We start from the raw sequence: 12,479 nt of genomic DNA on the forward strand, positions 1-12,479 counted from the left end.
GCGGGGCGGCTGCGCGGCCATTCCCGGGGATGTGCGCGGCTCCGTCGGTAAGTCCGGAGCAGTTTCACGGGGGCAGCTCGGCCGTGGGGTCGGGTGCGTGGATGGTGGCGTGGGGGGACAGCGGTGCCGGGCTCCGGGGCCGAGCCGAGGGGGGGAAACGCGGAAGCGGCGGCCGCGGGGGAGCTCCCCTCAGCCCGCCCGCCGCCGGCTGGCCGGAGAGCGCTGCCGGCACCGGAGCGGCCCCCGGGAAACTCGGCGGTGGAAAAGGTCGATTTGTGGGTTTATGTTTTTAAATCTCCCCTGGGCCACGAGCGGCCTCCACCCCCCCGCCACTGCGTATGTTCATCTCCTCGGCTTTCACTCCAGAAACAAAAGTCTTTGCTTTAATAGTTCACGGTGGTGACTGAGGTGTCAGCTTTTTGCTTTCACAGATTCATGGCAAGGAAGTAGATCTAAGTCCATGTAAGTCGCAGGGAAATTACTGAAACTCCTGGAAAGTACGGAGGGGTGCAGAGTGCACATGTTCACTCGCAGGATCGGGTCACAGCAGTAGTTACTGGACTTAATTATGGAAAGTATTCACAAAGATGGAGAAGAGTAATCCAAGTTCATATCAGAAAGACAGCTACTGAAGAAAAATGTACTTCTAATATAAAAATTACTATTATTTTAATACTTAAAAAGCAATACTTACAGGGTACTCGTATCTCCCTAATGACCATAGTGTTCACAAACCTCTTGTTTAAAAATATGCCTATCTTCATATCATCACCAAAAGTTAACAGAGTTGTCATTATTCTTGTTTTCATTGGTGGTTTCCAGAAGAGAGGACGCTAAGTGGTTTACCTAGGATTGGAGTGGAATTGAATTAGCTTAGCTCTTCTGTGTGACTCAAAGGGAACCACACAGAAAGGGTTAGGGTTAGGTCTGAAGCCATTGTTTTAAACTGAATTTTTACGGTTGGTGTGTGGGCACTTAGTGCTTACAGGAGCAAAAGGTAGGACTGACAGGTGAGGACCACATTCTTTTGTTAATTGCCACTGCCCTGGATGATCTGAATTTCAAAGGCAGTAACCAGAGCTGATATATGTTTCTGATGAAAACTAGACTGAAATTAGGGCCAAGTGCTCTACATGAGTTCTCAAAGATGCGCTCTAATCAGACATTCCTGTCCCACCTTGCTTGTGCCAACATGAGTACTTTCACAGCTGTAATGATGGATTGGGAAATCCGGTGATGTTACTGTCTTTGAGTTAGTAAAAGGTCTTGCAGATCAGTGAGAACCAGGTTCAGTAACTACCAGACTCATTATGAAGGAGTTGACTAAGCCAGGAGTGGAAGGCAGATGTGAGAACTATTCTGTTCAGTGTTAACTTTTAACTCAGTTCAGCTGCTCACAGCAGTGATAATCTAGTGTCTTAGATAGTTTTGGGTTTACTAGGGTCAGAATTTCCACATTCTTAACTCCTTGCATATTTTGTTTTTAGGCTTCTATCTATTTTGGCTTCATTTTTATTAATAAAAACTTTAAAGATACACATTTGTAGTTGAGGCCTCAATTGCTGTAGGTTACTTCTCATTTTCAGGTTTGAAATAACATCTCAAGAGTATGTTTTGTAGCCTTACAGGAAGTCTCTAGTGGTTAAAGTGGATTCACAGGTTATTCCTGTCAATATATCCCCAAGCAGCAGCAGGTTTTATTGCTCTGTGGCAAATCTGATTGTCTTCCTGAGGTCGTACAAGAGTTGGTTTTGTCGAAAATTCACTAACCCTGGAGCATTAGACCTGAGAACCTCAATGGATGCCTTGGGAATTTATGGAACTTTTGAGTAGCTGATAATGTAGGTGTCTTAGAAAACCAGAAGAATAGAAGAAATTAGTCAGAAACCTAATCTAGGATTTTAGGAACTCAGGTACAGTTTCTTGCTTTAATAGGTACTTTCAGTATAAATTTCAATGAGTATGCTAGACCTTACCTACACAAAAGAGTTGTGGCCCTTTAGAAACCAGCAATACTGCCAATATGGCTCCATTTCTTTTAAAAGTATTTATGATAGCATAGGGAGTGTACATGGCTACAAAGAAAAAAAAAATCACATTCTTCTGCGTTACATGAACACCAGTATAAATTTTTAATATGGTCCACACCTTAGTCTTACTGTGAAATTCATGTGAATTTCACACATAGCGAAGCATCTGTAGTGACTAAATGCTGCCTGACCATAAGCTAAAGATGCATCTGTGTGGAAAGACAGTCATAAAAGAGTAAGACTTAAACTGTAAGGTTTTGGTTTACAGTTTTGAGACCAATGTGGCACATGAGAACACGGCATAAAGCAGAACTTTCCTGATGGAAAAAAAGGATGTAAAATATTTTCACAGATGATCACTTTTCAGCAGTTTTCAGTTTTATTTTAAAAATATTTCATCTGAAATTTAAACCTAAAATTTGCTAGTGTGTGGTTTGGTTCTGTCCATTGGTAGAAGATCTGATTGGCATCCTAAATAACTTCACCCAAGATGAAGGAGATTTTCTGCTGTTATACTGCTTCATATTTTTCTGCTCCCACACTGTAGTACGTTAACCAGTATTACTGCCTGGTTTACTATTAAATTATCTTGCATCCATCCTTGTGTCATGGCCTTGGCATTTCTTGGGTTTTAATGCATCCTGGTGGTTGTTTTTAATTTGTGAAGAGCTGTTGATGGCTGGCTTAAAATAACCATAACTAAGAAATTTCCTTTCTAAGATCCAAGGCTTTTCAAGGCTTGCAAGGTTTCAGACTTTGTAGGTAGGAGTGCATGGCGAAATAGTACCACAGCAATTGATTTTTCATACTACCATCTGCCTTCCATTCTTAATTCAAGAATTCTTACATCTCTTTTATAAATATATCTCAGAATATGTGGTTGCAAATGACCACATAATTTTCTCAATTTGAAGTTTTGATTCCTGCAGATTTTTGGCTGTTTGTCCCATAAATTGACAGCAAAAATCTCTTTATCCTAATCTATTTGGCATATTAGAATGTCTTAGCAGATTTCCTATTGGCTTGCAAATGTGTGACAAATTTGTGAAATTGCATGTTACAGAGAAAGCAGAAAACCTTAGGAGAAAAGAAGTATTTGTTCCTCAGTGTGTAAATTAATCTTCAGGCCCTGGTTCCCTGAAGCTTCTTCATTTTCTGCTAGCTTCTGAGTTTTAAAAGATGATTAAGAGGAGTTTTTAACATTTAGCCTGTATAGTTCTGTCAGTGTAGTGATCAAAGTGCTAGTGTAGAGTAGTGAACCTGTGCAGTAACACTTGCTAAGAGGTTTAAATGGGACTGTTGTGTGGACTGGGGATGATCCACTCTTCCCCATTGTGTAGTGTGACTTCCATCTAGGATAGCATTTTTTATATTCCTGGTCACCCAGAACCTCAGACCTAAGGGGGAGATTCATTGTCTGAGTTGCTTGCCTTTTAGGTGCTGTAGAAATTTTTCAGGTAAGATAGTGAATTTTTTTTATTGCATTTCTGTTTGCCCACAACTGCCTGAGAAGCAGCAGGATAGAGACACATACCATAAGCATGCGTGTGTCAAAGGTCTGGGGAACATTCTTGTGAAATATGTCATTTACCAAGTGCATTTTACAAAGAATTTTCAGAATGAAAAATGAAGACTAATTATTTGGAGATCACAGCAAAAGAGAAGGATGTTGTCAGAAGAGAGGAAGTGGTTAGGAGAAGCCAGGCTGAGTGGTAAGGTACTTCACGTGACATGTGAGCAAATGACCACAGCATAATAGTAAGGTGCACTTCCAGAGCAGGATAAACATAGGCTAAATTATCTGCACATCTGTTCTGCTGATGATCTTAAGAAATTATCTAGTATGAGAGAGTTCAGGGATTGCTAAGTGATTTGCCAAAGGCTACCAATAATATAACTGGAACTAAGGAATTTTTAGTGTCATCTCCATCCCCCACCAGGAAAGCTAGGAGTAAAGGGTTGCATGAAGATATGCAGGTGATACTTCACAGAATTGGAAGCTGATATAATTTACAGAATTTACAGTGGAAGGGAAGTGACAGGAAAAGAAAACAACTTATAGACATGAAATACACATACAAGAGAATGCTTACATGGGGCTTTATGATGCAAGGCCCTTCTTCCATGGTACAGGCTTTAGAAGTAGGGGTTTTCCCAGCATTACCACTGCCAGAGAGTTCTCAAAGCCTGTTTTTGTTGTGATATAGGATGGTCAAACATGGAGAGTGTATAGTGTTGATCTGTCCTGTGGTAAAAATGATGCTGTTGTGCCTTGCTTTAACAAAGGTATGACAGGCAGCTATGTCATGTTAACCGTATCTGGTCCCTCCAGTTTTTCATATCTCAAAGTGCGTTATAAGAAGAAGAAAGAATCAGAGCACATGAAGGAACTGGTGTAGAAAAAAAGGAAGAAAGCAAACAAATCCAGTGTCATATAATTCCCTTCCACATTTCATCATTATCATTGTATTAGTAACAGTAAGCTTACTACAAGACCTTCCCTTTTTGAGTGTAAGACATACCTGAAATGCCTCTATATCAGTTGTTTCCATTTAGCAAGATCACGAGTGTTTACTTGAACAGTGTATAGTGTGAAAAGGAGGACAGGCTAGCTTGTGTGAGGCTGTCCTCAAAAGTTAGCATGTGATCATTTAGGCTTCCTGTTTTCAAATACATGAACATTATTTCTGGGGGTTTTAAACATAAACATATTTTTTAGAAATTAACTTCTAAAAATAGTGTTTCAGAGTAACTCATCTTGTAGATTATTTGCCAATGTTTCAAGAAATATCTGCTGTTTTGTATTTCTACTTTAAGTTCACATTAGCTGAGGAACTCAAAACATGGCTATGAAAAATAACATGACAAGAGGGTCAAATAATGTTTTAAGGGAATGAATTTCTCAGAAAAAAAATTTTAAAATAGCTTTTATTTGATCTTTGGTGACTTAATCCTCTCAATTGTCTAACATGAAGTTGGTGAAACTCCTTCTGACCACAGAAAATGTGTTCAATACTTTATGAATCAAATTTATTGTGGAAGAAGAATAAAATTACTCAAAATTGAGTTAAGAAATGCAAAAGAGGTTTCTGAATTTTGGAACATCAAAAGTGCTATTTTAAAATGCTGACACAAATTATTTGAAAAAATAAATTTGCAAAATAGTAGCTCAGTCAAATCCCAGGTGAGTCAGAGGGCATTATGGCAGAGGATGAGATGCAGATACTTTTTTCCCAGGATGTCTGTTAATTGTCTGATTCACCTCTCTGATCATAGGAGATTATTTGTTATTTCTCATACAATGTTTCCAGTGCAGTGGGTTTGTGTTTGTTATTTCTCATCCCTACAATCTTCAGTTTTCTTAGTCGTAGTTATATTAGAATCCTGGAGATAGTGACAAAGACATGCAGTGCACAGAACTGAATCTGATGTTTCCTGTTCCTTTTAAAGCTCTGCTTCTCTGAGGAAGGGTGGGGCAGAGGTTTTGGAGCTGTGTCAGGCATCAGAGAGGAGATTTTTGTGGTGAGGGGTGACTGCTCTTCAGCAACCTTGCATATGCAGTTTAAACTATTAGCTCCTCATCCAGTGGTGAGGAATTCCTTCTTAACATGCTGTCCTGTTAAAATGTTCAGTGCTCTTCCTCCCTGCTTTCCCAACTGCTTTATCTTGTATAAATAGTGGTCACTGAGTATCAAATGCTAGAAAACATAATAGATTATGTAAGCCAAAACTACTTAGAATTTAGAAAGTTTTGAAATTTGTGAGGTGTATTTTAGCTGTATAGGTTATTTTGCCTGCATAATTTTCACTGAATGAACAGGATTTCCTGTTTAAGCTTCTGCATTCCCATTAGCCCTGGGAGATCAAGAAAGAGTTCCTTCCTTCTTTAACAGTATCAGATGTTTCTTTCCCTGGTCTTAGTGAAATTCATGTTTGTTTTCATACAAATGTAACCTGCTCTCAGGTATCTGGCTGGTGTATCTTGTGAAATTTCCTGGCATTTACTTACTTAAGTTTGCTCCTAGGTCATTGTACACTTTAACAATGTGTAGAGATATGTCAGATTATTGGGCAAAAGTGTGGTTAATTGACACACCCTGTATGATTCATGCTAAAGATGAAAGCTTGAAGGAGTCTGAAAAATTTAACAGAAGAAATTATGGTAGAACTCTCCCTGATAATCCAGCATAGTTTTAGTTAAAGCAAACATTTATTTGAAAAAGTCTTCCATTGTACAAAATAATTTTCACAGCAGAGACAATTAAGGAGAATTGTTGTTTCTTCAAAATGGCCAAGTCTTAAGGATGTCATCCAAAATCCAGAAGTTTGGGGTTTTTTAAATTGCTGAACTGCTGAAATTTGTGATTGCAGGAAAAAAACAACCCAACCTATCTCTTTCCAGCCAGTCATCTTTTAAAATTCTTTAATTTCCAGTACTTGGTTCTTTAATTCAGTCCTGACTTTTGTAGATGAGTCTGTGTTAATTAGGGGGTTTGGGAGCTCTAGGTGTATTGAAATCTGCATAGTCATGTATGGACTCCACTAGCAGTACGTTCTGCAGTCACTAAACATTTTTGAAGACCTTTCAATCTTTAGACTTGTTCTCAGGCTCAGTGTAAATTAGCTGAAGCATCTCTTTCATGTGTGTACAGATCAGTGTTCATATGTATGACTGTATGGTAGCCATACATTTAAAGTGATTCATTGGTGTGAAGTAACTGCTTCTAAATGTCAATTCCCATTTCTGGAGGAAGGGCTGACCCTGACTAAAATGGCACAGTAGCCTCTATGCAGAGGGCAGTCCCTCTGGGAACTGGCTCCCAGGCAGTAGGATTAGAGGAAGCAAGGACAGAAGATGCTGCATTCTGTGAAAATAAGAGGATGCCATATGTTTTAAAAAATCTTCACAATCTCTTCTTTCCTGCTTCTCTAAGAAGTCCCAGACATAGTTGCATTCTCTTGCAGCCTTTGGTAGTGTGATGGTTACTGGGACCACAAGGTTTTGGACTGAGAAAAAAAGAGGAAAGGCTTTTCCTCAGACTGGTCCCTTATGATGCCTGGGGCAGCACTGCAGAAGGGCCTTGGAAGCACAGCAGGGTACTGCCAGAGGATGTTGAGAGAAAATGCCATATAGAGGTTTTGGTGGTTTTTTCCTCTCTTTCATGTGCAGTTCATGGTTTCTAAATAGCATGATTTTCATGTACATGGTTCCAGTCTTCGAGACACCATGACAATCAATAGCTATCCACATCTAATGGTGATAGGACAAAAATGTCCCATCTTATTTGATGAGATGAAGAGGCCAGATAAACATTGGAGAAAAGCTTTCTAGCTGTGCCACAGACATCCTGTCTTTTTAGGAAGTTTGAAGAATCTCCTGTTTCAGAAAAGAATGGGTTGATGTGGAGATATGAATAGTACCCAATTTTTAGAGGACCTGGTGAGGGCATTGTGCTTGTGTCAAGAATTCTGCAGATGTAATAGAAGAATCAAGGAAGATATGTCCAAGAAGATAGTCTGGATAAAATAGTCAAGTTGATAGTTTGGAAAACTATTATTTAGAGCAACATTTTGGAGGAATCTGAGCAGGACAGAGTGGCATTTGTCAGTAGAAGAAAAAGATACGACATGAACAGAAGCTTGAATTGATTGAAACCAAAGTCAGGATTAGTTTGATAACCACACAGGAGAGTCTGTTGTAAAGAGATTTCCTTCAGGAAGATCCAGCAAGTTTAAGAAGCAACTTTTGTGTGGGAATTTAGAAGCAGGTTTTAGTCAAAAATTTTGCTAGAATCTATGCAGATACCAGATGGAAGGAATGTAACTTGAAGTGAGAAGTGCTGATTTTGGCTTGTGCAATTTATAGTTTTAAAAAAATATATGATGAACTGTTCTATGGAAGAAGTAATACAAGAAATGTAGCAACCACTAGTTAAAACTTCCAAATTGTAAAAAATTTTGTTATAAAAACCAGCACTTTTGAGCTTCTGCTAAAGCATGGTTTGTGCAAGAGGCCTTTTCTGACTTTATTGGGTGATTTGATAAAGTGAGCAACACATATAGCTAAAAGTGAGTATCACCTATAGCTATGAACTTTGGCTCTCTGTAGGAAAATAAATTCCAGGGTAGAATGCTAGAGCTTAGCTAGGTGGATAAGGAGAGGCATTGGCATGAAATTTATTAATCCTCTGTCAGTTTTTAAAAGTTCTCAAACCTCTTTAATTCACTGGAAGAAGTTTGGTTGATGATAGCTACTTAGTGCCTTTCACTGGCAAGTCCTCACTTTGTGTCTAAGGCTGTATTCAGATGCATATTACTAGATTGTTGACTTCTGAGTTTGAGAAGGTTTGTTAACCATCAGCATGGACTGCTGTGTCTGAGATGAGGATTCCTTTCAAAATGCTGTTCTCTGCAGATTTAGCAGCTTGTCTGTCTTTCTGCACCATGCTACAGCATGAGAAACTGGTGGGTGGACTGCTATTACAAAAATATTGTGCATTTTAAACAGAGTAATCAAATTATAGAATCCTGAAAGGTTTGATGAAATTCAGATAAATTCAATCTTTGAAGCAGAAGTTCCTGACCTTACATACCCCATTAACATTCTGGGTTGGGTTCATTATGAAAATTACTTTTTTCCCTAGGCTCATTCAAAACTGTAGCTGTGACTTTTTCTTAAAAACCTTTACAGAATTGTTGTGTAACTTGCTGTATTTTCAAACATTTCTAGAGAGATGACTGTCCTTGGACTATAAAGTGTTTCAGGTGCAATGGCAGATCCCATCCGCTGGGCCCGATACCGCTGGCAGCGACTGATATCAACAGAGGGCAGAGAATGCAGCAGCAACAATTCAAGTAGCAAGTACTATCAGCCATCAAAAACTACTGGCAAACATAGGATAGTGATACCCTGTTTGGGACATTTTAAAGAAGAGTATGAAAAAGTATCAAAACTGTACATGAATAACAAAATACGGACTACTAGGTATACTTTATTGAATTTTTTACCACGGAATTTATTTGAACAGTTTCACAGGTAAGGAACTCCTTTTTGGCTGTGGTAACTCTTCTGAAGCTGAATCCTTCTATTTAAACATTTGTGTGTGTTACTATATGTTAAAAAATTATTCCTCCCGCTGACTTATCGCTTCTGAAAAGATACATGTTATATGGCCAAAGTTTCTTGAGGATCATCATTGTTGAGCTAATCCTTTTCTCCTTTGCTTATGTACTTTCCACTTATTCTGTTCTTTGGACTGTTGAACTGTTCCTTGCTCTTGGAGCACTGCCACACACCAATCAATAGCGGGATTTTCAGCTTATTTCCTGCAAATGTCTTTTTCCCCTTCCCTCATGTCTTTCTGTCTTGCCAATTTTTTTTCATCTTCCTTTTGCTTGGAGAACTACAGATCTGTCAAGCTACACAAGGAGGTTACAGGATGGCTCCCTTTTTAAAACATGTCATCTTCCCTAAGAGATGATAAAATTAAGTTTAAAGGACCTGGAAATTTGAGAGTGCAAAATTCACCAGTGCTTCACTCTGGAGAACATGTGCCTGGAGGACAGCTTTGAAAATACAGGAGAATTCTTGGTTTCTGCATTACCTGATCATGTATGTTAAGCATCTGTGTTGCTAGGTAATCTATTGACTGGAGAGAGAAAACAGAGTTCTGGATAGTTATTCCTTTAATTGCAGGTGAAGAAAAGATAAATTGCTGATAACTTAAATGTATGTATAGCATGGAGTGGGGAAATAAGGATCATTGCCTGCTAGCGCAGTTAAATCCTGTGTTTTCTCTTTGTTTCAGAATTGCCAATTTATATTTCCTCTTTCTGGTTGTCCTAAATTGGGTTCCTCTAGTTGAAGCTTTCCAAAAAGAAATTACAATGCTACCTCTGATAGGGGTTCTGACAATTATTGCAGTGAAGGATGGTCTGGAAGATTACTCAAGGTACAAAATGGATAAACAGATAAACAACTTAGTAACCAAAGTATATAGCAGGTAAGAGACAAGAGTGTTTGTGGTTTATTGTTATTATTGGATTATGACTATTATATGAAAGAGTTGGTGATAACTCTTTTGTTTACCTTTTGGATCCTTCTAGAAGTATTTTATAATTACATTATAAAATAATGGCATTTGGAAAAGGTCTCTGAAAGTCATTCAGTCTTAACCCCCTGCTCAAAGCAGTTCATTCAGGGACTAATTGTGACTCGATCACCAGTTTTGTTAAATGGTTATCATATTAGTGTAAAATCTGGAAAAAAATGTTTTGTTTTGAGGCAGATGAGTTCATGTGTGTGTTTGTACTCTATTAACCAAGGTACTTTGGCTAGTTAAGCATTGTTAAATATAGCATTTGTTTTGAAACGTGTATTTTTAATTCTTCTAAAATAGCTTAATGGAAATAGAAAGGCTGCTAGTTTATTGCTCAGTAATGACATCGTGTTATACTTTGTACAACATGTATTTTGGAAAATGTCACTTGATATGTTGTAGTAACCACCACAAATAGCACCTGTAGGTTTTTCTCAGTTTCAGCTTATGCATTTGTAAAAAATCACTGTTCTGTGTATTCCAGGAAAGAGAAGAAATACATAGATGAGTGCTGGAAAAATGTCAATGTTGGGGACTTTGTCCGGCTTTCACGCAATGAAATCATTCCTGCTGACATGGTGCTGTTATATTCTAGTGACCCAGATGGGATCTGTTACATTGAAACTGCAGGCCTTGATGGAGAAACCAATCTAAAGCAGAGACAGGTGGTGAGAGGATATTCAGAGCAGGTAAAAATTGTGCTTTTCTAGTGGTGTAAGAAAGCTGACGTGACAGGTGGTGAACTAAAAAAACCCAAACAACTCAGCCCTCTAGACTGCCTAACTCATGTAGCTCAGCAATCCCCATCTGAAACTCAAGGTACTAGGTAACACAGTTCTAATTTGTTGCTTGAGTGGTTTCGGAGCAAATCTTTGCATGTTCACATAACTCAGAGAAAGACAGATCTATTTCAAGTAATGAAAACCATTGAAATGAACAATTCAGGTAAACCTCAAGTAGTTACTTACGGCGCATAACATGTCATGGGTGAGAAATTGGAGTTTTTTAGAAGGGATTTCTGTGCTATATGAAGACCTAGAGAGAAGAGCAGATACTATCTTTTTCACCCTTTCACGCTGCAAATGCTTCATTACTCCCATATATTTTAATATTAGGCCTAGCAGCCAGAATGCTGGAGGCTGGCGCAAAAAGGCAATATTACAAGATTAAAGAATCCTGACATTTCTGTAGACTTCAGTTCTGCTGCTGAAACACCATGCTTAAAGCAACAGCAGGGAGCTTCAGTGTTGTCCATAACAACCAAGTGTTTAGACCTCTGGAGACAAAAATTGCCTGAACTGCCTCTGAATTTACAGCAGTGGTGAGGAAGTGAGAAGTTGTCTCTAAATGCCGTTACTTAGTGGGTATGGTAATACCAAAGGCATGATGTGCTATCCATGAACAAGGCTGTTTCTTATCCCCTAACATGCTTACTTTTATTTTTACTTCTGTTTTTATTTTTATTTCTTGATTGAATCTTAAAACAGCAAGGCTGGAAGGACTGTTTGATCTTTTTTTAAATATTATTACACAAAGCAAAATGCCAATGGTTCTTCAGGCTTACAGCATAATGAGGTGGCCCAATTCTCATACCAGCTCCTGCTACCAGGAGGATTGAGTTCCTGATTTGAGTTCCACTCAAGAAAAAGATGGATTTCTTTATTTTCTGAAAGCTTGTACCAAAATTCTAGGAAGAGTCACACTATCCAAAAAAAGTGTCAATTCCTTCACCGTTCAGAACTGTTCATTTTTGTCATCAAATAGGAAAAAAACATTTATAGTTATTGTCGAGTCTTCTTGTTAGGATTGCTTGGTTTCTGAATGTACAGCCATGGTCTGTTTCACAGACCTTGAGTGCACCTCCAGCTGAGCTCCTGGCTGGGAATTTGTCCTTGTAAACTCAGGCTGAGTAAAACTGGCAGTGCCATGTAAGGAGTTGACTGCCTGACCTCTCCCGCTTTTTAACCCCAGAAGAAAAGGAATAACCAATACCATATTAAAGAATATATGAATAGAGGAACTACCGATTCTTAATCTATTTCCAAGATTGTTATGTCCTGCTTCTTTGTGACTGAGACAATGAAAAGGTTTATCAGTGGGGCACCTGTTGATGCACATGGGATTCCTTTAAGAGAAGGCGAGGCAAAATGAAAGCAAGAGGCAGGAGCTGAAACTCTCATAGTGATTTTTGTATTATTTTTTCGATGTTTAAATGACAACAGGAAATAAATGGGAAAAGTAACTTGAGGCTTCTTAAATTGCAGTGGGTAATGAGACATAAAACACTGTCTCCAACCATCTTGGCATTCAAAGAGAAATACACAAAACAGAAGAGGACTGACTTCCTGAG

General features: G+C 38.7%; 1 protein-coding gene across 1 annotated transcript in view; it reads left to right on the top strand.

Annotated features, from left to right (window-relative positions):
- The first annotated feature begins 8,800 nt into the window (after nucleotides 1-8,800).
- ATP10D (ATPase phospholipid transporting 10D (putative)) overlaps nucleotides 8,801-12,479 on the top strand; it is a 29,252-nt gene continuing 25,573 nt past the window's right edge. The window contains exons 1-3 of the mRNA XM_041459372.1: nucleotides 8,801-9,066; nucleotides 9,839-10,033; nucleotides 10,614-10,818. Coding sequence (XP_041315306.1) covers nucleotides 8,801-9,066; nucleotides 9,839-10,033; nucleotides 10,614-10,818 — 666 coding nt within the window. The remainder of the gene's footprint in view (nucleotides 9,067-9,838; nucleotides 10,034-10,613; nucleotides 10,819-12,479) is intronic.

Source organism: Pyrgilauda ruficollis, unplaced genomic scaffold, assembly GCF_017590135.1.
Source record: "Pyrgilauda ruficollis isolate IOZ18807 unplaced genomic scaffold, ASM1759013v1 scaffold1, whole genome shotgun sequence".
NCBI lineage: Eukaryota > Metazoa > Chordata > Aves > Passeriformes > Passeridae > Pyrgilauda > Pyrgilauda ruficollis.